General features: G+C 45.1%; 1 protein-coding gene across 3 annotated transcripts in view; it reads left to right on the top strand.

Annotated features, from left to right (window-relative positions):
• The window catches only part of LOC115408375 (dedicator of cytokinesis protein 3-like), a 42,707-nt gene that overhangs the window by 19,404 nt on the left and 2,125 nt on the right, over positions 1–21,178 (top strand). Inside the window, exons 10-50 of one of the 3 annotated variants that reach the window (XM_030119092.1) lie at positions 29–110; positions 207–267; positions 355–502; positions 1,481–1,569; positions 2,991–3,116; positions 4,045–4,169; positions 4,259–4,421; positions 4,570–4,676; positions 4,802–4,973; positions 5,053–5,150; positions 5,595–5,678; positions 5,781–5,881; positions 5,959–6,040; positions 6,406–6,576; positions 7,209–7,401; positions 7,513–7,640; positions 7,725–7,871; positions 7,968–8,066; positions 8,150–8,244; positions 8,444–8,519; positions 8,643–8,743; positions 8,828–8,886; positions 8,999–9,147; positions 9,225–9,310; positions 9,408–9,434; positions 9,535–9,630; positions 9,730–9,790; positions 9,878–9,971; positions 13,084–13,232; positions 14,674–14,760; positions 15,002–15,106; positions 16,377–16,518; positions 16,816–16,982; positions 18,450–18,536; positions 18,655–18,834; positions 18,932–19,015; positions 19,113–19,229; positions 19,414–19,535; positions 19,625–19,760; positions 20,049–20,130; positions 21,013–21,125. In XM_030119092.1, the coding sequence (XP_029974952.1) occupies positions 29–110; positions 207–267; positions 355–502; positions 1,481–1,569; positions 2,991–3,116; positions 4,045–4,169; positions 4,259–4,421; positions 4,570–4,676; positions 4,802–4,973; positions 5,053–5,150; positions 5,595–5,678; positions 5,781–5,881; positions 5,959–6,040; positions 6,406–6,576; positions 7,209–7,401; positions 7,513–7,640; positions 7,725–7,871; positions 7,968–8,066; positions 8,150–8,244; positions 8,444–8,519; positions 8,643–8,743; positions 8,828–8,886; positions 8,999–9,147; positions 9,225–9,310; positions 9,408–9,434; positions 9,535–9,630; positions 9,730–9,790; positions 9,878–9,971; positions 13,084–13,232; positions 14,674–14,760; positions 15,002–15,106; positions 16,377–16,518; positions 16,816–16,982; positions 18,450–18,536; positions 18,655–18,834; positions 18,932–19,015; positions 19,113–19,229; positions 19,414–19,535; positions 19,625–19,760; positions 20,049–20,130; positions 21,013–21,125 (4,591 nt within the window). Of the gene's footprint in view, positions 1–28; positions 111–206; positions 268–354; positions 503–1,480; positions 1,570–2,990; positions 3,117–4,044; positions 4,170–4,258; positions 4,422–4,569; positions 4,677–4,801; positions 4,974–5,052; positions 5,151–5,594; positions 5,679–5,780; positions 5,882–5,958; positions 6,041–6,405; positions 6,577–7,208; positions 7,402–7,512; positions 7,641–7,724; positions 7,872–7,967; positions 8,067–8,149; positions 8,245–8,443; positions 8,520–8,642; positions 8,744–8,827; positions 8,887–8,998; positions 9,148–9,224; positions 9,311–9,407; positions 9,435–9,534; positions 9,631–9,729; positions 9,791–9,877; positions 9,972–13,083; positions 13,233–14,673; positions 14,761–15,001; positions 15,107–16,376; positions 16,519–16,815; positions 16,983–18,449; positions 18,537–18,654; positions 18,835–18,931; positions 19,016–19,112; positions 19,230–19,392; positions 19,536–19,624; positions 19,761–20,048; positions 20,131–21,012; positions 21,126–21,178 lie in introns of all 3 variants that reach the window. The other 2 variants (XM_030119090.1, XM_030119091.1) reach the window with 2 other exon arrangements.

Below are 21,178 nucleotides of genomic sequence, written 5' to 3'. Positions count from 1 at the left end.
TGAAACTGCGAACTGGCTTCTGTTGCAGTGAGAAGTTCATGGTGAAACTGAACAAAAACGGAGGACCAAAGAATCCAGAGAAAGTTGATCGCCTGTGTGCTCTCTTCACGGTCTGACACTTATTCTGTTTGATGTAAATCCAAATAGATTAGCGTTTTAAAACACCTTGCTGACCACTTTTTTTTTCCCATCCCATTTCTCTGCAGGACCTAAGCAGTAAAGACTTGAAGAGAGACCTGTATATTGTTGCACATGTCGTCAGAACTGGTAATTAATGCAGTGTAGGAAAAATTGTATTGCCGTTATGATGTATCCGTTGTTTTCTGAGCACACCCTTTCTCTTGTTGTTTTCAGGCCGTATGCTGCTCAACGACTCGAAGAAAGGCCCGCCTCACGTGCAGTACCGACGACCCTATGGCTGTGCCGTGCTTGCTATGAGTGACGTTTTCCACACGATCACAGACCTCAAAGAGGAGAAGGATTTTGTATTGAAAGTTTACACGTGAGTACCGATACACGATTCTTCTGAATTCCTTAGACTATGACACCTTCATTTACAGCCCTCCTTGACGCGGAGTGAAAGTGTCTTCGCGCCGATGAGGAATGTGTGGATGTTCCCAAAATGTTGTGCATGACAACTTGGTGCTTGTCTGTTGACACTCGCTGTGTTTTGACCAGAATGATAATGAAGTGTCCTCTGGAAAATCAATAGCTCCTCACCCTGGGCCCGAGATAGGGCACTTGGCGTGTTGTGAATCTGGCTGCCTCTGTTAGGCTTGTATGTAGGCCAACCCAGCGAAGGCAGGAGACGCGGAAAAGGAGAGGGGAAGACACTGGGCGCGATGACACACCGCTAATTGAGCAAAGTTAGAGGACAAAGCAAAATAGCACAGAGCTCAGCATATTTTCCTGTCAGTCAACAGATATAGTGTCTTCTTGTATCTGCACTGTCCTTCTCAGCATCCTCTCTGGGTCAGAGGTCACTCGCACACGTTGCTATCTGCTCACATGACATTCTTCCCATGAAGCCCTTTAAGGATGACCACGCAGCTCAGTGCGGAGTGAAGATTTCCAGACTAGAAAGCCGCGGTTTTTTTATTGGATTTCACTGCTGACGTGAAGAGCCCTTCCCTTTAAAAAGAAAGCAGTGATTCAGTGCTGAGCTGCCTCCAAACTGTCGGCTCCTATAAGGCTCCAGTCTGTGCATTTCCCCATGCCTTTCCCAGGGGCCTTCGGGCCCACAGTAATGAAAAAGGCTGGTAGAGAGCTGGCTGTCAGGTTTGCTTAGTGTGCTGTGCATTTGGGCTAATGTGCTGCTTGATAGCACCTCCCCCTGCTGCTACCTTTTCTCCAGGAGGAAATCGGGCTCTGGGACTCATGCTGTTCTTGTAGTCCCCACGCGCCGCGTCCTGATCCCTCCATCTGGACCCGCTAATGGGCACGTTGTTAACAGCCGTACCCCGACTGTCTTTCTCCGCAGATGCAACAACGAGAACGAGTGGTACCAGGTACACGAGAACATCATCCGCAAGTCCAATACCAAGTACTCAGCCCCCAGCACCAACTATGGTAATTCTGTTTCCTCCACAGACCTGTTAGACCTTTAAAATCTGTCATCTGGAGGTAGTGCGTTCACAAGATGCATGCAGCCTGCTGCGTTGGCTTTTATATTTATTTGGACTTTTATTTCATCACCTTGGATTTTTCTGAGAATTTTTCCTCTAGGATTAGGAATGTGCTCTGTTCTATTCTATTAATTCTGAAGCGCTTTCAAATGAAGTGTAGCACAAAGTGCTTCATACAAGATAAAAGCAAGGATTGTATTTAAGGTAAAGCAACAAAGTGTGTGAAAATGCTGCCTCACATCAGGAGACTGGAAACAACAGATTCCGAGTAAATCATAAAAGAATCACTCTTTCAATAATTAAACAAGAAAGTTTAATACTAAAACAAATTATTATGTGTGCTATTTATATTTATGTATTTCAGTGTTGAAATGTGAGAAGAGCAACATAAGACCCGTGAAAACAATGTCTGTGAAAATGACCTGGAATCTAAGTGAATTAAATAAACCAATGAATAACAGGATGGTTTTAAAAGTCAATCTTAGGTTCACATTTAAATATCTAAATATTTGTATAAATAAGTTTGTAATGCTCTCTTAAGATTTCATAAAAATATCTTTATCATAATGAATCAAATAAATCATATTAAACATGTTAACAATTCTGTTTTTTTAAGGGAATAGTTGATCAAAAATAAGAACAGTTATAGGGTTTTGGATTATCAACACAGCTGCGCAATAACACCACCGAAATTAAAAAAAGGTTTGTTTTTGATGATTAAAACATAAAAAATTTACTCAGCAAAAAAATGAATCACTGCCGTCTTGCTGAGCACGTTGACAGTTTTTATTGAAACTATTTTTAGTCAAAAAAAACAAAACAAAAACAACTAAAAAAAAAATAAATTCAGTGACTCAAAGATGTCGGTGCAAATCAGAAAATCAGAAACTAGAACACGGTCCGGTCCTCGTCGTCGCTGCTGTGACCTTGTACCTGATGATCGCGCGGCTCGGCGGTGTGAACGGATCTTTGGGAGCGGTGTGAACGTTGAAAACAGACCCGGTGTGAGGGTGTGCTGTGACACTCCACTATCGCTTGTCATTTTATGAGCATCTCACGGTTTAAACGATGACTCACGCCTCAATCATGCCTCCAAGATTATGTCACAAGATTTGTGCAGAACGTTCCTTTGTGTAACTCCACCTCGCCGTTCCTCCCCCCTCCCTCTCCTCTGGCTCTGATCACGTCTCTCCATCCTCTCCTGTCTGTCTTCTCCTCCCCCACATTCTGACTAATGTCCTTTAAATACCCCATCTTCCCTCTCTCCCCCCTTCCTTTTTTGTCCATGTGCTTCCTTTCTTTCTTCTTCCTCTCCCTCACCTCTTCACTTTGCCCCCTCCACCCCCGCCGCCGCCGCCTCCCCAGGCCTCATCATTTCCCTGCAGCTGCTGCGAGGCGAGCTGGAGCAGATCAGACGGGAGAACCAGGCCGTGTTCAACAGGGCCCTGGCGCTCACACGCAAACTGGGCTTCCCGGACGTGATCCTGCCAGGTGAGGGGGTGAAGAGAGGAGGAGGAGGAGGAGGAGGAGGAGGGCGGGGAAGGTCGCACAGGAAGTGAAAGAGGGGGAAACACCGAGAAGGAGGGGATTAGAGGAAAAGAATGGAGCAGATTGGAATGAATAACTGTCCAAGTTGATCTCACGGCATATTCAGCTGCGCTGAATAAACGTTCAAGCGCCGTTTGTTTTAGATCTCATGTACATTTAGCCTGTTTGTTCTCCTGTACGTCTCTCACACCTGGGACTTTGTAAACTCTCGGTTTATTTACTCCCCTTCCCAGAGAGATCAGCATGTAGGTCAGGTGCGGAGGTCTTCAAAGATAACTCAAAGACAGAGAGGGGGAGAGGTGTGTTTATTTCGGAATATTTCATCAGCTGACATTGCAGTGTTTTGTGTCTACGGAGAATCTATAATCTGCTCCGCTCCTCTCCAGTTAGCCTGAAATACCTCCCAATATCAGTCCTTGTGAGTCATCTGTCCCCAAGGAAATGACTTGGATATAAATAACTATAATCTGATTTTATAAATAACTGCAATATCTGCCGCTGATATTTATTTCATTAATCACTGACCTCGTGAAAGGTGCTGAGGCAGACGAGAGCCGCGGCTCAGCAGGGTCACTCCGACGGAGTTGTGACATCTCGGTCGGCGCTCAGGCCTAATCTGTGCGGACCACTCGTGGTTCGTCTGTGGAGCAGAAGCTGACAAGGACGATCCGAGCTCATGAGCGTCGTCTGGGCAGGAGACGGAGTTGTTTGTTGTCGCGGTCAGGGATTCTCTGAGAAGTTGCCGCCTTCCTAATTCATCTTGACGTTCTTCTAACGCCACTTTTAAGGCTCGGCGTCACTTTTTTGCGGCGCTCCACTGGATGAATGAGTAAAATATTGAAGTTCCTCCTTCGTAATTGTCGTACTGTAGGTGACACACGCAACGACCTGTACCTGACCCTGGAGCGGGGGGAGTTTGAGAGGGGCGGCAAGAGCGTCCAGAAGAACATCGAAGTCACGCTGTATGTGCTCTACGCCGACGGGGACACGCTCAAAGTATGACACACACTCCGCACGTGACGCCTTTGGTGCTGCATCGTCAGCGTGCGAACGATGACGAGCGGAGCCTTCCTCCCGCTTTGCAGGACTGCATCAGTTTGGGCAGCGGGGAGCCGAACACCTCCGAGTACCGCTCCTTCGTCCTGTATCACAACAACAGCCCCCGCTGGAGCGAGATGGTCAAGCTGCCCATTCCCATAGACCGTTTCAGGGGATCCCACCTCCGCTTCGAGTTCAGACACTGCTCCAGTGAGTCAGCGATGCGGCCCGGCGGCGGTCAGACCCTCCGCGCACAGTTTTTATGAGGACAGATTGGATCTCGCTGGGAGCTACGCCGATGTTTGTGTCAGGGTTTATGAGTGTGTGATGCATCGTGTTGTGACGTGCTTCCTTTCAGCTAAAGACAAAGGGGAGAAAAAACTCTTTGGATTCGCCTTCACTCCTCTGATGAGGGAAGATGGCACCACGCTGTCGGACGAGAGTCATGAGCTGTATGTGTATAAGGTACGAACGCAGCGCAGGTTTGGTCACACTTTCTATGTTAAGTAAATGTGTTGCGCGGTGGTGTCGTGGTTAGCACTCACAACCTTCCCGAATCTCGCTTGATCTCCCTCGTTTCCGTCCTGCAGTGCGATGAAAATGCCACCTTCAGTAACCAGGGTCTGTACCTGAGCCTGCCCTGCTGTAAGGAGGACTTCAACAGCTGTCCCAACCTGCCGGCCAACCTGCCCTTCCAGAGAAGCCCCAAAGAAACCTTCTGGGTGTCCACGATACTCTGCTCCACCAAGCTCACCCAAAATGGTAATCCAGCACGCGCTCCGCTTTGATCTCCTCCCGTTTGATTGGATCGCGCTCAGCTCTGTTTTGTTCTGTTGATCAGTGGACCTCTTGGCTCTTCTGAACTGGAAGGCCCATCCGGACAGGGTGTTGGACATCCTCGGTCGACTACGGCAGATCAGTGGAGAGGAGATTGTCAAGGTCACTGACTTCATAGTTATTAAATGATGAGAAGCCTTTGAAGTCCCGCTACCTCTTTTTTTTTTTTTTTTAAGCCTTTATCAAGAAGTAAGAAAGAACCTAAAATAAAACCTTAACTTTACAGCATTTGGAATGAGACTGACAACAAAACCCAGTTATATTTTAAAATGACATTGTTCTTTTGGTATTTTACCAATATTGTTATTGATATTCTCAGTTAAAGGTAATCTTTTCAGCAAAATAAATCATTATACTGCCTTCTTTCTTTTTACTTTATGACAGTGTATTTAATGGTTAACTCAGATTGAAAAAGCTCTTCATCTCAAGGTATTTGTTGGACGGGGCTATCCTTTTTAATGTCTTTCTTATTTCTATTTTTGTTAGCAGTGAAGCCTTTGATGTGATGCTCTTTTTGAGATCTTCTGTTTTTTTTCCCCTGTACAGTTCTTGCGAGATGTCCTGGATACGCTCTTCTGTCTTTTAGATGACAACACTGATAAATACGGGCCGCTGGTTTTCCAATCACTGGTAGGAATGTTTAAAAAAACATCCTGTTAGTATGCATCAGAGGATGTAAAGGAGCTTTTTAAAGGAGGCACGTTTATGACAGCAGTGTTCTTTCTTGTTCAGGTGTTCATCATAAACCTGCTCAGGGACAGTCGCTTCTATCACTTCAGGCCTGTCATGGACTCCTACATCCAAAACCACTTTGCCGGAGCTCTCGCCTACAAGTATGACGCTGCTTCATTAATTTTTGGCTTCTTGTTCTGAGGCTGCAGATGTTGACGGTTTGAACTTTTGCCCGCAGAGAGCTGATTCGATGTCTAAAGTGGTACATGGACCGCTCGGCTGAGGTCGTCCGACAGGACCACATCCAGGAAGCCATGAGGGTAAAGTATCGCGCCGACTTCCTCCTGGGCCGGCCCTGGCTCCTTTAGTAAGGATTAATTGGCGTGGCGCGGGGAAATGGTCAAAGAGGAGTGCTGATATAGAGTAATGTGACACCATTTCAGGCATCGCGATGTGAATTTCCTGCTAGGAGAAAAAGCTAATGAAAGGAAGTCATCAAAACCCCTCTGCAGATATTGATGTATCGAGTATGCTCTTTGAATTTCCTGTGAGATACCTTCATGTGTGGAGATATTCTCTTTCAAAGCCTGATCGGTAACGTTTCTTTAGCGTATTGATATTCAAGCCGATACCGATAAGAGGAGGATGCCGGCTGAGCCTTTTTTTTTTTTCCCCCTCCAACCAGGCGCTGGAGTATCTGTTCAAGTTCATCGTGCAGTCTCGTATCCTCTACTCGAGAGCCACCTGTGGGATGGAGGAAGAGCAGTTCAGAGCCAGCATCCAGGAGCTCTTCCAGTCGATCCGCTTCGTCCTGAGTCTGGACAGCCGCAGCTCGGAGAACCTGGTCTTCACGCAGGTCAGGCTGTTCACACAGCAGCCCTGCTCAGGGAGCGCTCTCCATTTCATCTGTGTCTCAACCACCTGTGTTGTTTAAGTTTTATGTTTTTCATTCTCCTTTATTATGATCTTTATTTTTTGCTGATTTATTTCTTGATCTGTTCTCGTCATTTGTCATTGTTTTACTTTTTTTTTGTGCCTTCTGTCATTAATGCTTCACTCATGACCCATCCTCGGCTTGATCTTGGACAGTTTAGGGGTGTGAGCAGCAGCTGCATGCCTTTGTCTGAATTTGCTGCTGGACTGTCGTCCTTCTCAGTAAGTTACAGCGCCCCCCTGTGTTGGTCCCTCAATGCACCAGATGCTTTGCAGCCACCAGGCTGCTCAAGCACAGTGATGCAGTCTAAAGTAACTGCTTGGCATAAAATTGCAGGTTGTCACTGAAAAATAAACATCTTCCTTCACAAATAAATTAATATTGCCATATTATTTTTTTAATTATTTGCTTTCTGTCATTGTCATTTGAAATGCTACATTTTTTTTTTCACAAATGTCTTGTTTTGGTTTGACTGTTTCATGCGTCGTTTCTTTAAAACGGGCTGTTTAACTGAACATTTCTTCTCTGTTTCCACTGTCCCCCCCCCCCCGAAGGCGGCGCTGCTGAACAGCTTCCCTGATATCTTTGACGAGCTGCTGCAGATGTTCACGGTTCAAGAGGTGGCCGAGTACGTGAGAGGCACCCTGGGGAGCATGCCCAGCACCGTGGACATCGGCCAGTCCATGGACGTGGTCAAGCTGCAGTCCATCGCCCGCACGGTGGAGAGTCGTCTCTTCTTCTTCCCTGGTGGGGCAAATTTATGACAGAGCAACGCATTTCAATCTGTAGACTAAATGAAAGGCGGCGCTCTGCTGTTTTAGCACTTCGTATTTATTCTGTCGAACTCTCCCTCTGCAGAGTCTCGTAGTATTTTGCTGCCGGTGGTTCTGCATCACATCCACCTTCATCTGCGCCAGCAGAGGGAGCTGCTCATTTGTTCTGGGATCCTGGGCAGCATCTTTTCCATCATCAAGACAAGCTCTATGGTATTTTACAACGCTCAGTATGCATCCGCAACAGAATCCTATTTCCTATATCCTATATCCCTTCAACCTGCTCTTCCTTCTCAGGAGTCCTCTGTTCAGGAGGAGGTGGAGATGATGGTGGAGAGCTTACTGGATGTGCTGCTGCAGACTCTGCTGTCCATCATGAGCAAGTCTCACTCCGTCGAGACGTCCAGAGGACAGCGTTGTCCCCAGTGCACAGCTGAGATTACAGTGAGCGTCCACTCCAAGTGCCTGTCTGATGGGCCATAAGGAAACTGACGAACGTTTCTGTACGTGTGTTTTCACGTGTCGTGTCTCTGTGTGCAGGGGGAGTATGTTTCCTGCCTTCTTTCTCTGCTCAGACAGATGACAGAGATCCACTTTCACCATCTGCTCAACAACTTCCACAGCAAAGAGGAGCTGAAGGTGAGCGGCTCTCTGAGTGTCAGGGCTGAGGATTTTGCATCGGCCTTCCTAACCCATCCTCTTTCTAATATATTCCTCTGCAGGAGTTCCTGCTCAAAATTTTCTGTGTGTTTCGCAATTTGATGAAATTGACCATCTTCCCCCGAGACTGGAGTGTCATGCGGCTTCTAACCAGTCAGTGAGTCTGCCTTTCCCGTTCCTGTCATGCAGTCTTTGTCCCGGCGATGGTGAGGGAACACAGCCAACCATTAGATCAGGCTCTCTTTAGATAATCCTGCTCTGAAGGTTACGCTTGTGTTGCAAATTTTTTTTCATCTATTTTTGGCACCCCCAGCTCATTTTGTAAGCTGACAGTGTAATGTTTGCTTTTTCTGCAGTATCATCGTAGTGACAACACAGTTCCTGTCTCCGGCGCTGCACAAGAACTTCTCAGAGGCAGATTTTGATTTCAAGGTGTGTGTCGGGCTGCGATGTTGACGCCAGAGTGCCGCTGTTACTTTCAGTTATTACATTTGTAAAACTCGTTAAAATGTGACTGGAAAGCCTCTTGAACTTATTGCTTGCGTGTGTTTTCAGGTGTGGAACTCCTTTTTCAGCCTCACTGTTCTCTACATCAACCAGCCCAGTCTGCAGCTGGAGGCGCTGGGCCCTGCCAAGAGGAAGAAAGTCCTCGACAAGTCAGCCACTCAGTTTTAATATACTTTCTATCCACTTTTGAATGGTTTGTACATCTGTTTTTACTCCATTTTGTCTATTTACAGATACGGGGATATGAGAGTCATGATGGGATATGAACTCTTCAGCATGTGGCAAAAATTAGGTGGGTCAGCCCCTTCACATCGACTCACGTATCTGCAGAACCACAGTGAGAACTTTAGAGGGGAAAGTCTTTGCAAGCGTGTCAATTTCTCAATGTGATTCACATCATCCAGGTGACAACAAGCCCCACTTCATCCCGGGAATGATGGGTCCGTTCCTCGGGGTCACCCTGGTGCCTCAGACCGAGGTCCGAAACATCATGATCCCAATTTTTCACGACATGATGGATTGGGAGCAGAGGAAAAACGGGAACTTCAAACAGGTCGCTGCATTGTAAAAGACACAGTGGCGCGGCAGTAATGGACGGCACAGGCTGAATGTGTGTGTGTGTTTGTGTAGGTGGAGGCAGAGCTGATGGATAAGCTGGACAGCATGGTGTCGGACGGGAAAGGCGACGATAATCACAGGGAGCTCTTCAGCCTGTTGTAAGCATCGAACCTGTACAGTGTGGTGCAGAACAACGCCGCTCTTTGCGTATTGTCCTCTAAAGTACTTCTATTCTTCTTTGCCATCACACTGCAGGACCCAATTGTTTGGTCCGTACCCAAGGTGAGGTGTGATCTCTTCACATTTCTGACTAAGGCGCAGTTTGAGCGGCGCCGGCCGGCTTCCTGTCGTCACGTAAGAATGTCTGACTGTGTCTCTGCAGCCTGCTGGAGAAGATCGAGCAAGAGACCTGGAGAGAAACGGGGATCTCCTTCGTCACGTCGGTCACAAGACTCGTTGAGCGATTATTGGACTACAGGTTTGCCATATTTAACGTGCACATATCCCATTTCACTGCTTTTATGTCTTTAAGTTACAAAGCAGTGAGATTTTTCTTCTTTTTTTTTTTCCATTGCAGGGACTGTATGAAAGGAGATGAGATGGAAAACAAGAAAATTGGTGGTTCTGTCAACCTCATGGTGAGACATAAATATCAACTTTTACAGCCACGCATTTATGAAACATCGCACGTATTTATAACCGCTTGCTTTTCCATTCAAATCCAGAATTTTTACAAATCCGAGGTCAACAAAGAGGACATGTACATCCGCTACATCCACAAGCTGTGTGACCTGCATCTCCAAGCAGAGGACTTCACAGGTAACTGGGAGGACGCGTGTTTCAGGCTCTGTTTCGCCTAAAATAGAGGAGCAAACTGTGTGTTTTATTCACGTTTTTATTCAAGTTAAACCTGATCACACACTGACGCGCAAAATTATAAGGCTCTTCGGTGTCAAGACAGTTTGAGATGAAATCTTTTGTGCTGTTTTTTTTATTACTCCTCAGTAAAATGCTTCAAGCAGCAAGAAGCTGTATAATTAGATGATTTGAAGTAGGTAGTTTTTTTTTTTCCTTTTCTTCCCCCACTCATTACACATCTCCCACAGCCTATTGGTATAAATCACAGACCCTTTTTTTTTTATATCCCTCAGCTGGTTTTAGACGCATTTTTCACGGGTGAAATGTATTCAGGAGTGTGTGTGTGTGAACTGGTGCCATGCGCAAGACTGACACTTATATCATGAGCAGACATCAAATAAAAGAGGGTATCTAAAAATATATCTGTGCGCGGACTCTTTAAAGGTGATTTGCTGGCGCTTTTCTTTCATGAGGCAGTGTAGTGAACCGACTTTCAGCAGTTTAGGAAGGATTTCGGGGCATTATCTTATGAAAACTGGTGAAACTTCTCAACTTCAGCCTGGATTCATTGTTCAGCCACAGATAAGGAAGATAATAGATCAGAAAATGGTGGGCTGACAGAGGCTTGCAAGCTTAATATCGCACAAGAGTGTAGAGACACCCTTGGCTAAATGTCAGGTGGAGGTAATTATATGCTGCTTTCAGGAAGACTGAGGACTGTTTCTTGATTGTCTTTAATGTCACCAGTCTGTTTATGTTCTGTAATTCTGGCATTTCTAACCCATTTGTCTGTCCTATCTGAGAAAGAGAGCGAGTTGCAGATCATTTTAGGTTTCATAATGCCGCTTTCACTCATCTGAACAAGAAGTTGTAAACTTGTGTGTCTTTGTAAATGTTTCCAGTGTTCACATTTTACTCACATTTATCAACACCGCTGACTACTGCGTGTGAATAAATGTAGCAAAATATGAGTAATTGAACCTTATTCATCACTTACGTAAAACAAACAACAGGCAGCTGGGCGGATAATTAACACGCGTCTCGGTGTCCTGCAGGGACTGAACATGTGGTTCCTGAGTAAATCACTTTCTGATTTTAAACAGATCAGATCTGATCAGTGGACTCATGAAGCGTTTGTGTTTTTAAACCATTCATTTTAGAACTATGTCTAATTTCTGACATGAAAAATATAAAAACAACAGACAAAACAGAGGAGCCCACTGATATCCACAGAGGGAGTTTTAAAGATGTGCAGAGTCACAGAAACAAAACACACGCAGCCGAAACACGAAATGATGATCTGGACTCAGATCAGATCAGACCTCAATCAGGACATGACTCAGATTCAACAGACAAGAACATAACATCTCTCAGATCAGACGAAACAAAGTCAAATCAGGACAGATGTTCGAACATTTGTCAATGTCAAACATTTCAGAGAAACGTCACAAACTATTCAGGCCAATTCAAAAGTAATGAGGTGAAGCTGTATGACTAAACATATAGGCTGTATCGATCCGCCGCCTCCTCCTGTGTGCTCAGCACACACACACACACACACACACACACACACACACTGGCAGCTCTCCTTTCTACTAAACTTTCTGTTGCTATTAGCAACCGTTGCTGACTGAGTACTAAAGCAACTTAACTGACAATATCATTTCCACCATTTTGTCAAATCTGTGCGCAGGAAAATATTGACAGTCCGCACGCACACACACACGCACACGCACACGCACACGCGCACACGCACACGCACACGCACACACACATACACTGTCTTTTTTTTTTCTTTCTTTTACAAGACTATTCTGGCGTTACTATCCAGAGATAACTTAACCCATTCAGACCTGAAGTGATGTTTGTGGATCACGCTCCTGTTCAGGATTCGGTTCATGTCCTGACCTGATGAGTTCCTCATTGATTTTTTTTTCCAAGTTAAATTCCTTTAATTATTGCAAGCTGGGATTATTTTATGTAATGCCAACAGCTTTTCATGATTAGTGAAATGGTGCTTTGACTTGAATGTGCGGCTTTCTGTCCCAGTTACCACACACTTAAATACAGTTTATTGAATGCAAAAAAGAGGATATAGGAAAAGACAAAGCTGTGACACACGGACGTCCTCGGTCTTTAAGGTTTGCATACAGACATTAAAACTGGTCATAATGGGTTAAAAAGGCCCTGCAGAGGGTTTTTTTTTTCTGTCAAAAAAGGAAAAGCAGTGTTTACTTTCAGTGTTACTCACCAAAATAGCAGTGTGTATCCCTGAGGGCTGCAAACAATATCAAAAGGCTTTGTTCATAGTTTTTTCTGTGCAGTATTATTTATAGCCACATTTACTAGCTTGTATCTAAGCCTTGCCTCCATGTTGGCACGCGTATTAGGATATTATGGCACATACTGTATGTCCGTGTTAATGCTCATAGAGCGGACCTGCACACAGAAAATGAGCTCAGCTGCGTTTCCACATGTCTGAACCTCAACAGGGATCTTTGATATTGCGTCATCTGTAATCTTTACTGCTTATTTTGTGGTCCGGCGCTGTTTTTAGCGGTTTCACAGTTAGCTCTGAGGCAATCTGACGTCGCAGACCTTTATTACAAGTCAGTTCAGCTGGCTTCACATGTTGTGGCTGCAGCAGGAGGAGGGAGGTACGGCCAACTGCGTCCTCTTCTCCCTTCTGTACAGCAATCTGGCCTCCATCTCCGAAGTCTTAATCCTCGCACACATTTGTGTTTTTATTGTTTTCAGACATGCTTTTAATTTGAAGATTGTTCCAAAACAGTCTGTAATGGAGACTGAGGCGGGCTGATGTGGCCCGGAATGCGCAGGTGCTTTTTGCACCTCTGGCCACCATTACACCGAAACGCCGTCACCGCGCTCGGGGCGGCTTGTGTCATACGCCATCTGCTCGCTAAAACGGGGCCCAAAATGTCTGGAAGGTTTGGGTTCATCACCGAGGCCAGACTGCACAGATTGTTCAACATCTGCAGCTTTGTTACAAAGCGGGCAATCACGCCGCTTGTTTTTGTTTTTTTTCCTTCCCTCCTGTCCCCGTCATCAACAGAGGCGGCGTTCACCCTGCTGCTGTACTGGGAGCTGCTGCAGTGGGAGGACCGGCCCCTCAGGGACTTCCTCCACTACCCGTGTCAGAGCGAGTGGCAGCGCAAGGAGAACCTGAGCCGGAAAATCCTCCACTACTTCAACAAGGGCAAGGCCAGTGACACATTTCATCGCTTTGGCTTTTACACACATTCCTGCTGATTTTAAGGGAGTCATTCCTCTTCACGGTGCTTTGGGGTTAACCTTTGACCTTTGCATGCGAGGGGTACCTGGGTTCAGATCTAATCAACTTCCTGTGGTGACCCCTGTAAAAACGGAGCAGCAGAATGGAAACCTAACTATGATTTATGTGGGTGTGAAGGCCTGAGTCCTCGGATTGAAAACATGAGTGGATGAATACATGAATGGATATCAGGAGCCTGTACTGAGCAAGAAACTGAACAAAATAAATCAACCAATTACAGGTTCGCAGCTTTTTTTTTCTTTTTTGGATGATGAAGAGGCTGTTTGTTCTCATCTTTATGCAGCTTTTTTAAGCATCATTACATTTCGCCCTAAATTAACTTTGCAGAGGAAGCAGGATTTTCTCCTGAATCTTTTCTAAGCATTTTTTTTTTCATCGTTTAAAACCTGGAGTTTTATTCTGTCAACAAGTATGATCCTTGAAATTGCTCTTGTGTGCAGCTGTTGCACAAAAATGTAAAATGGTTGGAGAAATGCTGAGATGTTTCTCCTCAAAAGCCTTAAATCAAAACAGTTTTTGAAATATTGCTGTTATGTAAAGTAGCATACAGGAGACAGAACGAACTGGAGGAAGATGATCCACTGTACTGATCGCTAATGAGAAAATAAACAGAAAAGGAACATTATTGGTATTATATTCTACACATTGATGAGTTTGTAGAATAAAATAAAGTTGCAAGAGGATTCAAACTTTTTTAACTTTCACCTATTTCAAGTAGCGATATTCCTTAATTCCTTTATGAGCATCTGATCACAAAGTTTCTTTTTGGTATTTTAACATCATTCTGGCTCAGCAAGTGTATCACAGGTAAAGTTCATGTCAGATCAGACATGCGGATCACTTGCTCCACTGTGGCGACCCCAGAAGAGACACACCCTTCCTCTTTGTAACTGCAGTCTGATAAATAACACGTGAAGCTAAATATTGATTGGCAGCCACGAAAACAAATGTGCAGCTTTTGCACATGGCGTAATACTTGGTGAGGGTCAGATGTCTCTTCAAATGTGATTTGCTGCCTTGTATCATTCCTCCCTGGCTGGTATTCATCCGCAAAATGAAATTAGTGGACCGGTCTCTGCCTCGGCGAGGACAATGCCCTCTGGATGCTCGAAGCAGCTGAGAAGCAAACGAAAGCGGCCTCCTTTATTAACTCTTAGCCATCTCACTCTTACATTGCTGCGCGTCCATTAAAAAGAAGACAGAGACGGAGGTGTTGTGAAGCTGTGGAGTGTCCCGCTCATTTACATTAACAGTGATGCTCAATGCGTTTTACTTCTAACAATAAACATCGGGGCACATGGTGAGACGGTGTCTAACGCTCCCTCATCTTGTTTCCGTCTGACTCTGCAGTGCTGGGAATACGGCATCTCTCTGTGCCGGGAGCTGGCGTTCCAGTATGAGACTTTATATGATTACCAGAGCCTCAGCTGGATCCGGGTAGGTGGGCCCGTGCACGCTCGCTGCTCCTATTATGAAACAGACATCCTGCGTGATGCTGGGAGCTGAGATTTCCATCTCTCCGTTATTGTCGGTGTGAACTCTGTGTAGCGTCAAACACAATGTCCTAATTACCTACGCTCGCCCACTCTCCGCAGGAAAAACGCCGACGGCTCAGTAATGTGTGTGATTAAGTCATTATTCATCATGACTTTGTCACATGTGCGTCTTTGTGTCACAGAAAATGGAGGCCGCGTACTACGACAACATCATCGAACAGCAGAGGATCGAACCGGAGTTCTTCAGAATGGGATTCTATGGCAGGAAATTTCCTTTCTTCCTCAGGGTGAGACGTTTCCACGTGTCGTATTTGCCTTCCCGGCTGGGATTGTGCTGATGTGGTCAGAAGTCCGTCGAGCTGCAGAAAGACATCGTGCAAGCTGAATGAAACTTTGAGAAGAAAAAAGTGTCTGAACTAATGTTGACCTGAAAAGACTTGAAAGTCAAATGAAGATTAGGGTTTTTCATTTATTTCGATTAGTTTGTAAGCCACTTTCTCTAGATGAAACAAATGCAAAACTAAAAAAGTGTGAAGTTTTTAAGCTTCACATTTTTCTCCTCATATTTTTCCAAATAACTTAATTAAAAGCTTCAACAAATTTCAACATATAATATTGTATTATTGAGAAATGCTCTCAAATATCAGCATAAATATCCATGATAAACCTTGTGTGTGTTCTCTGAGGTTTGGTATGATGGTTACACTGAATTATTTCACACCCTGTTTAGCACTGTAGTAAAAAAAAAAAAAACAAGATAAATTCAGTTACTATTAATCTAAAACTTATTCGCACGACGAAGTGACAGGAGCATAACGCTGCTCGGTGGAGACGCTAAAATTTTTAGCTCGTTTTGGAGGCAAATGATCATTACAAGAAGTCACACAAATAATTTTTATATGACGGTATTAAAAATGGCTATTTTTCAGCTTGAATAGCAGTTTTTGTCACACTCTAAAACTGGTAACAATAAAATGCAGTAGAAATGTCAAATCACATTACATTTTCCAAAAATGATAGGTTACAATAATCATAAAGCAGTGATGTAAGATCCTGGAGGAACGGCTCGGCTCTCCTGCTCATAATTTCGGGGTGATTTCTCCGCTCTCTCTCGCTGCTCTGGTTCGACCGGCGGAAAGCTGCTGCAGAGCGGAGCTGCGGCAGCAGGCAGCCTGTGTGACGACAGATAGAGTCGGTTTTTAGATGCAGCCAGCAGCTATTTTCAGCACAAAAGCACTAAAAACCCAGAGAGCGCTACCTGCTCACAGCGTTGGAGGCGAGATGGTGAGAAGCAGGTATTTCACCCACAATCAGCTAAAAGGAGGCTGGATATCGATCTTACGTTTTGTTGTCCACAAACAGGAGTTTAAACAGTCACCTGTGTTACAATTCATGTTACATCTCTGCTGGTTGCAGATGGAAAAAAAATAAAGAAATGCGGATAAAACAAGATGTTCTAAAGTAGTAATACAAGAAAACATTCTATTCCTTATTAATCGCCAGATCGTTTGCCGTCTTGGTGTCGTGTAAAAGCAGATTTTCTTCTTATTTTTGCAGAACAAGGAGTTTGTCTGTCGAGGTTACGACTACGAGCGGCTTGAGGACTTCCAGCAAAGGATGCTGGGAGAATTTCCCCAGGCTATAGCCATGCAGCATCCGAACCAACCGGACGACACCATCCTTCAGAGTGACGCTCAGTGTATCCTCGTAATGTCACTTTGGCTGAAATGCAGGATGTTTTATGACTGTGGAAAGGTGATCTGCAGACAGATACGAAGGAACCGGAGCTACTTGTTTACATTTTTTCCACATTTATAAACTATAGATTAAACAGCTTTAATAACTGGTACGTGTTTGGAGTCGCTCTTCCACACGGCTCGGCAGATATTTTTTAAGAAACCATCGGTTCTCTGGAAGCATTTCCCCTGACTGTCCCTCCTCTCTGAATATGCATGCGTCTGTCTTATCTGTCATTTCCTTGACGCCCGGCTTCCAGACTTGCAGATCTACGCGGTGACTCCAGTGTCAGACATCTCTGATGTGCCTCAGCTGGAGCGTGTGCCTGAGAGGATCAAGAGTTTCTACCGCATAAACAATGTGAGCCGCTTCCACTACGACAGGCCTTTCCACAAGGGACCCAAGGACCGCGAGAACGAGTTCAGGGTGCGTCGAGCCGCCGCTCACAAACAAACTGAAGTCTGATGCAACACTATTCAAGAACTCAAAACAGATCCAGATCTGGAAGCTGCAATTCATTCATGCATGACTGGTTTTTTTTGTATGAGAAAGTATTTCAGGTGATGTAAGCAGGCGTAACACCGTAACACCCTCTGGTGGCCGCAGCGCACGGCCTCCCGCTTTCGGCTTATAGTAACTTTAAAGAGTGGATCAGTTCATTTTGAATATTCAGTCACAAAACCACAGAGTGAAATAAGCTTGGAAAGAATCAGCCGTATTCAGTTTAGTTTGATCGGATAAATCCAAGGTTTCCTGACAGCATCAACACATTACAAAAAAAAAAAAAATCAACAGTTGGATTTACATGCTTAAGTTTAAATTGTAGACATATATTATACTTATCTTGATCATTTCTTCCTCCTTGTTTGTGGCTAACTTGTTGTTTTGATGCAGATATTCATCCAAACGTGACTGTTGTGTAACAGCCTTTGGAATCGTAACTTGAATGATTACCAGACCGAACCACAGCTCTATTAGTCATAATCACTGCAGAATGGAGTAATGTGTCAAACTTTGATGAACAAAACTGCACTAGTGAAAAAGAGTAACAGATTCACAGATGCTGACTATTTTAGTATGAAGTGATTCATGACAGTAGAAATCAGTTATCCAGCCTCGTGTGCTCGGCATAAACAGTTTTCCTGTTTTATAAATCATTAGTCCCCGGTCTCATTCCTATTTCCCAAATCATTATTATTCTTGCATTTTGGTAAGTGTACAGATTTTTATAAATTTCAATTTAAAAACATTAAGTATTATCAAAATAGTACAAAATAATGAAATAAACTTTATCTTTAATCTCTACTTTAATGAAAAACCGTTATTATTCTTAGTCGTACTTATTAAAGATAAATATTTGCAGCGTGTTGTGCGGCTGACTCTGGGTGTGATAAATGATCCTCATTAGTTTCCATTTGTCCAAAGGAAACCAGGCTGCTTATAGCAGCCGTACTTATACAGTTCGACATTTTCTCTGCTTGTGCACACTGGAAGAAGTTTTAGAGCCGCTATTGTTGCCCTGTCTTCTTGTTAGAGCTGATATCTGCTCTGCATTCAGGGCTGGAGAGAAAAAACACGCCGCGTTCAGGGAGAGACGGCCACGAGTCAGAGGGCCGCTTGTTCTCACAGCGTCTACAAGCTCGCACTGACTTCAATTAGCGGCTGTGTGTAACGCACCGTATCTCCGGCGTCTGACTGTTCTCCAGCTCATCACAGGGCTTACAAACCTATGACCAGACGTAATGCTGGGGTTTCCTCTGACACGGTAGCCCATATAGAACCACGCAGGACGTCTCTGGAGTGACCCACATGCTATTTTGGAAGCGCCAGCCTCAGATTTCTTGGTATTTTCTCAAAAGGCCTCACTCACGGTTTGGTCTGCACATTTAACAGAGTCTGTGGATTGAAAGAACAACCCTGATCCTCTCCCGTCCTCTCCCCGGGATCTCCCGCTGGGCGGAAGTGGAAAGAAGAGAAGTGGTGAGGAGTTCATACATTCATACGACAATTCCAGCCCTCGTCCTCTTACGCTCGTTCGGTATCGTTTCTTGCTCCTCTTGCGTCGTGGCTCAGGTTGCCTGTCTGTGTTTTTCCGAAGGTGGAAGTGAGTCCTCTGGAGAACGCCATCTACGTGGTGGAGAATAAGACCCAGGAGCTGCGGACCCTGATAAGCCAGTACCAGCACAGACAGCATCACGGCAACATCAACCCGCTCAGCATGTGCCTCAACGGCGTCATCGATGCTGCGGTCAACGGCGGCATCGCCAGATACCAGGAGGTACCGCTGCAGGGAATCATGGGGACCTCAGAGAGGATGAGCGATGAAACGGTGATCTAGCGATCTAAACCTCTCTCCACTTCCGCCCCTCCAACAGGCCTTCTTTGATAAGGACTACATCAGCAGCCACCCGGAGGATGCAGAGAGGATCACACACCTGAAGGATCTGATGCAGGAGCAGGTCTGACCGCAGCTCAGCCGTCTGTGAAGAATCACGATTACATGACAACCAGCTAAGCGTTTTGGTTTTTTTTTTTTCCTCCTCCTTTCATGACCAGGTGCATATTCTTGGTGTGGGTCTGGCAGTTCACGAGAAGCTGGTGCATCCAGAAATGCGTCCTCTGCACAAGAAGCTGGTAGACCAGTTCCACATGATGAGGACGGGTTTGCACCATGTGAGTAGACTCAGGGTTTGACGTCCATAAGAATAATAGTAATTTTGTCTCTCCTTTGTGGAAGCTGTCATAATCTCGATGGGCCTTGCTGGTCAGCAGGCTGCAGCGTGTCTGCATGCTCATGTTTCGAAGCGTCTGTGAGCAGTTTGAATATTCAGAGCAGTATATGGTTGGGTCCCAGCAGGGGGTCCCCGGCGTGGATCGCTTCGGCCCCGCAGGCTGCACGGGGGTCAACTCTCCTCGAGGCATCCTCTCTTCACACAGCCACATGAGCCCCGAGAGCGTGCGCCTCATGCACAGACACAGGTCAGTCACACGTTCACACACACGCGTCTGCTGATAAGATAAGCTGAAAAATGACTTTCACACCGTCTAACACGGAGTGTGTCCTGCAGCCCTCTGAACCTGCAGGGCTCGATCCGTCACTCCTCCTCCTCCCTCTCCTCTCACACCTCCAGCGAGGCGGGAAACCTCGTCATAATGACCGACGGCCTGATGGGGGAGCACCCTGAGGAGGCATTACACATGCAGGTAGGACGCAGAGATGGACGCACACACACACACACACACACACAAGGTGGTGCAGCAAAATCACATCAGCGTGTGTGATGAATAATTAAAAGATATACACACAGGAAAACAGGTCGTTTCAGGACACAAGCCACCCACAGAGTCTTATTAGTCTCCTCGGTGAGCTCACTTGTTCCTGATTCGGTATTTTAAGCGTGCACTGTACATCTCACACTCAATCAAAGACACATCGTTTATTTTCATGCTTTATTAGTGCTTTGATCGCTGTGAATAAACTGTGTTTTGCAGCCCAGTCCCTCGTCCTCCAGCCTGAGCTCAATCCGCTCCAACTCTTCCCAGATTATTAACTCCGCTCCCTCAAGTGCCAGAGGTAGGAGCGAGCGCCAGCGTCACGCCACAGAGGGGTTTTACTGCAGCACAATGACATCTACTGTATACTAAATTACAGCTGGAATACTCACAGGGATAACTGTTCCTAAGTTGTAGCTCTCTCTCTCTCAGCGTTTATTGCTCGGCTCTCCCTTCCTCATGCCAGCGATTAGCCTGTGTGTCCTTCACCAGGAGAACTAAATGACGATAAGTCCAGCAGGAAACAGGCCGATGCGAGATCGCACTCGACTTTAGAGTAAAACAGAAATAAAACACTGAAAGAAGATAAGTGTGGTCAAGCCATACGGTCACCACGATGATCCGTTTCACAACAATCATTTTGAAATACATGACGACTTTGAAATGTTTGTCAATAAATGAATGGTGTAGCTTCGTTGTGTGTGCTCTGTGCAATGAAATTAAATTGTCACGGCACACAAAATGTCAAAATCCTCTGCTTTGCATCATACTTTGCATTTTCCATAAATTTTAAAGTCTTGCCTGAAACTGTAAGATAGAAAATTGAAACAGCAGCATGCCATAAGACACTCAATGAAACTCCATTAAACTGATTAAAATGTCATTGTTTAACTCTTCGTATAATTAATGTTTGATATTTTTAAAGAAACGGGTGAGAATGAGGAATTTACCAAGAAAGAGAAAATCAGAAAAATATTTCCAAACAAACTCAAACACAATGTTGGAAGCTGCTGTCTTGGCCAGACTTCCCTTAAAAAAGAGATCATTGTGTCTCAATGGGACTGACCTCGTCAAATAAATGCTAAAGTAAAATTAAAGAAAAAAAAAAAGAAATAATAATGATATGCTGAGAGAGTGTTGCATACTTCGAGTCTGAATGCTTTTCCTTTCTTCTCTTGTCCAGGCTCTCCATCATTGCCTGATAAGGCCAAACACAACCGAGAAGTGATGATTTTGTTGCCGTCCCATCGCGAGAGGGCCAACAACATGTATTACAACATGGCAGAGAACGGACAGGTGGGAGTGAGCCGCGCTGGGCCGGGGCCGACGGGAAAAACAACCCTTAAAAT

Source organism: Salarias fasciatus, chromosome 20 (assembly GCF_902148845.1).
Source record: "Salarias fasciatus chromosome 20, fSalaFa1.1, whole genome shotgun sequence".
NCBI lineage: Eukaryota > Metazoa > Chordata > Actinopteri > Blenniiformes > Blenniidae > Salarias > Salarias fasciatus.
Note: the sequence above shows the minus strand (reverse complement) of the source record. Positions and strands in the feature narration are given on the sequence as shown.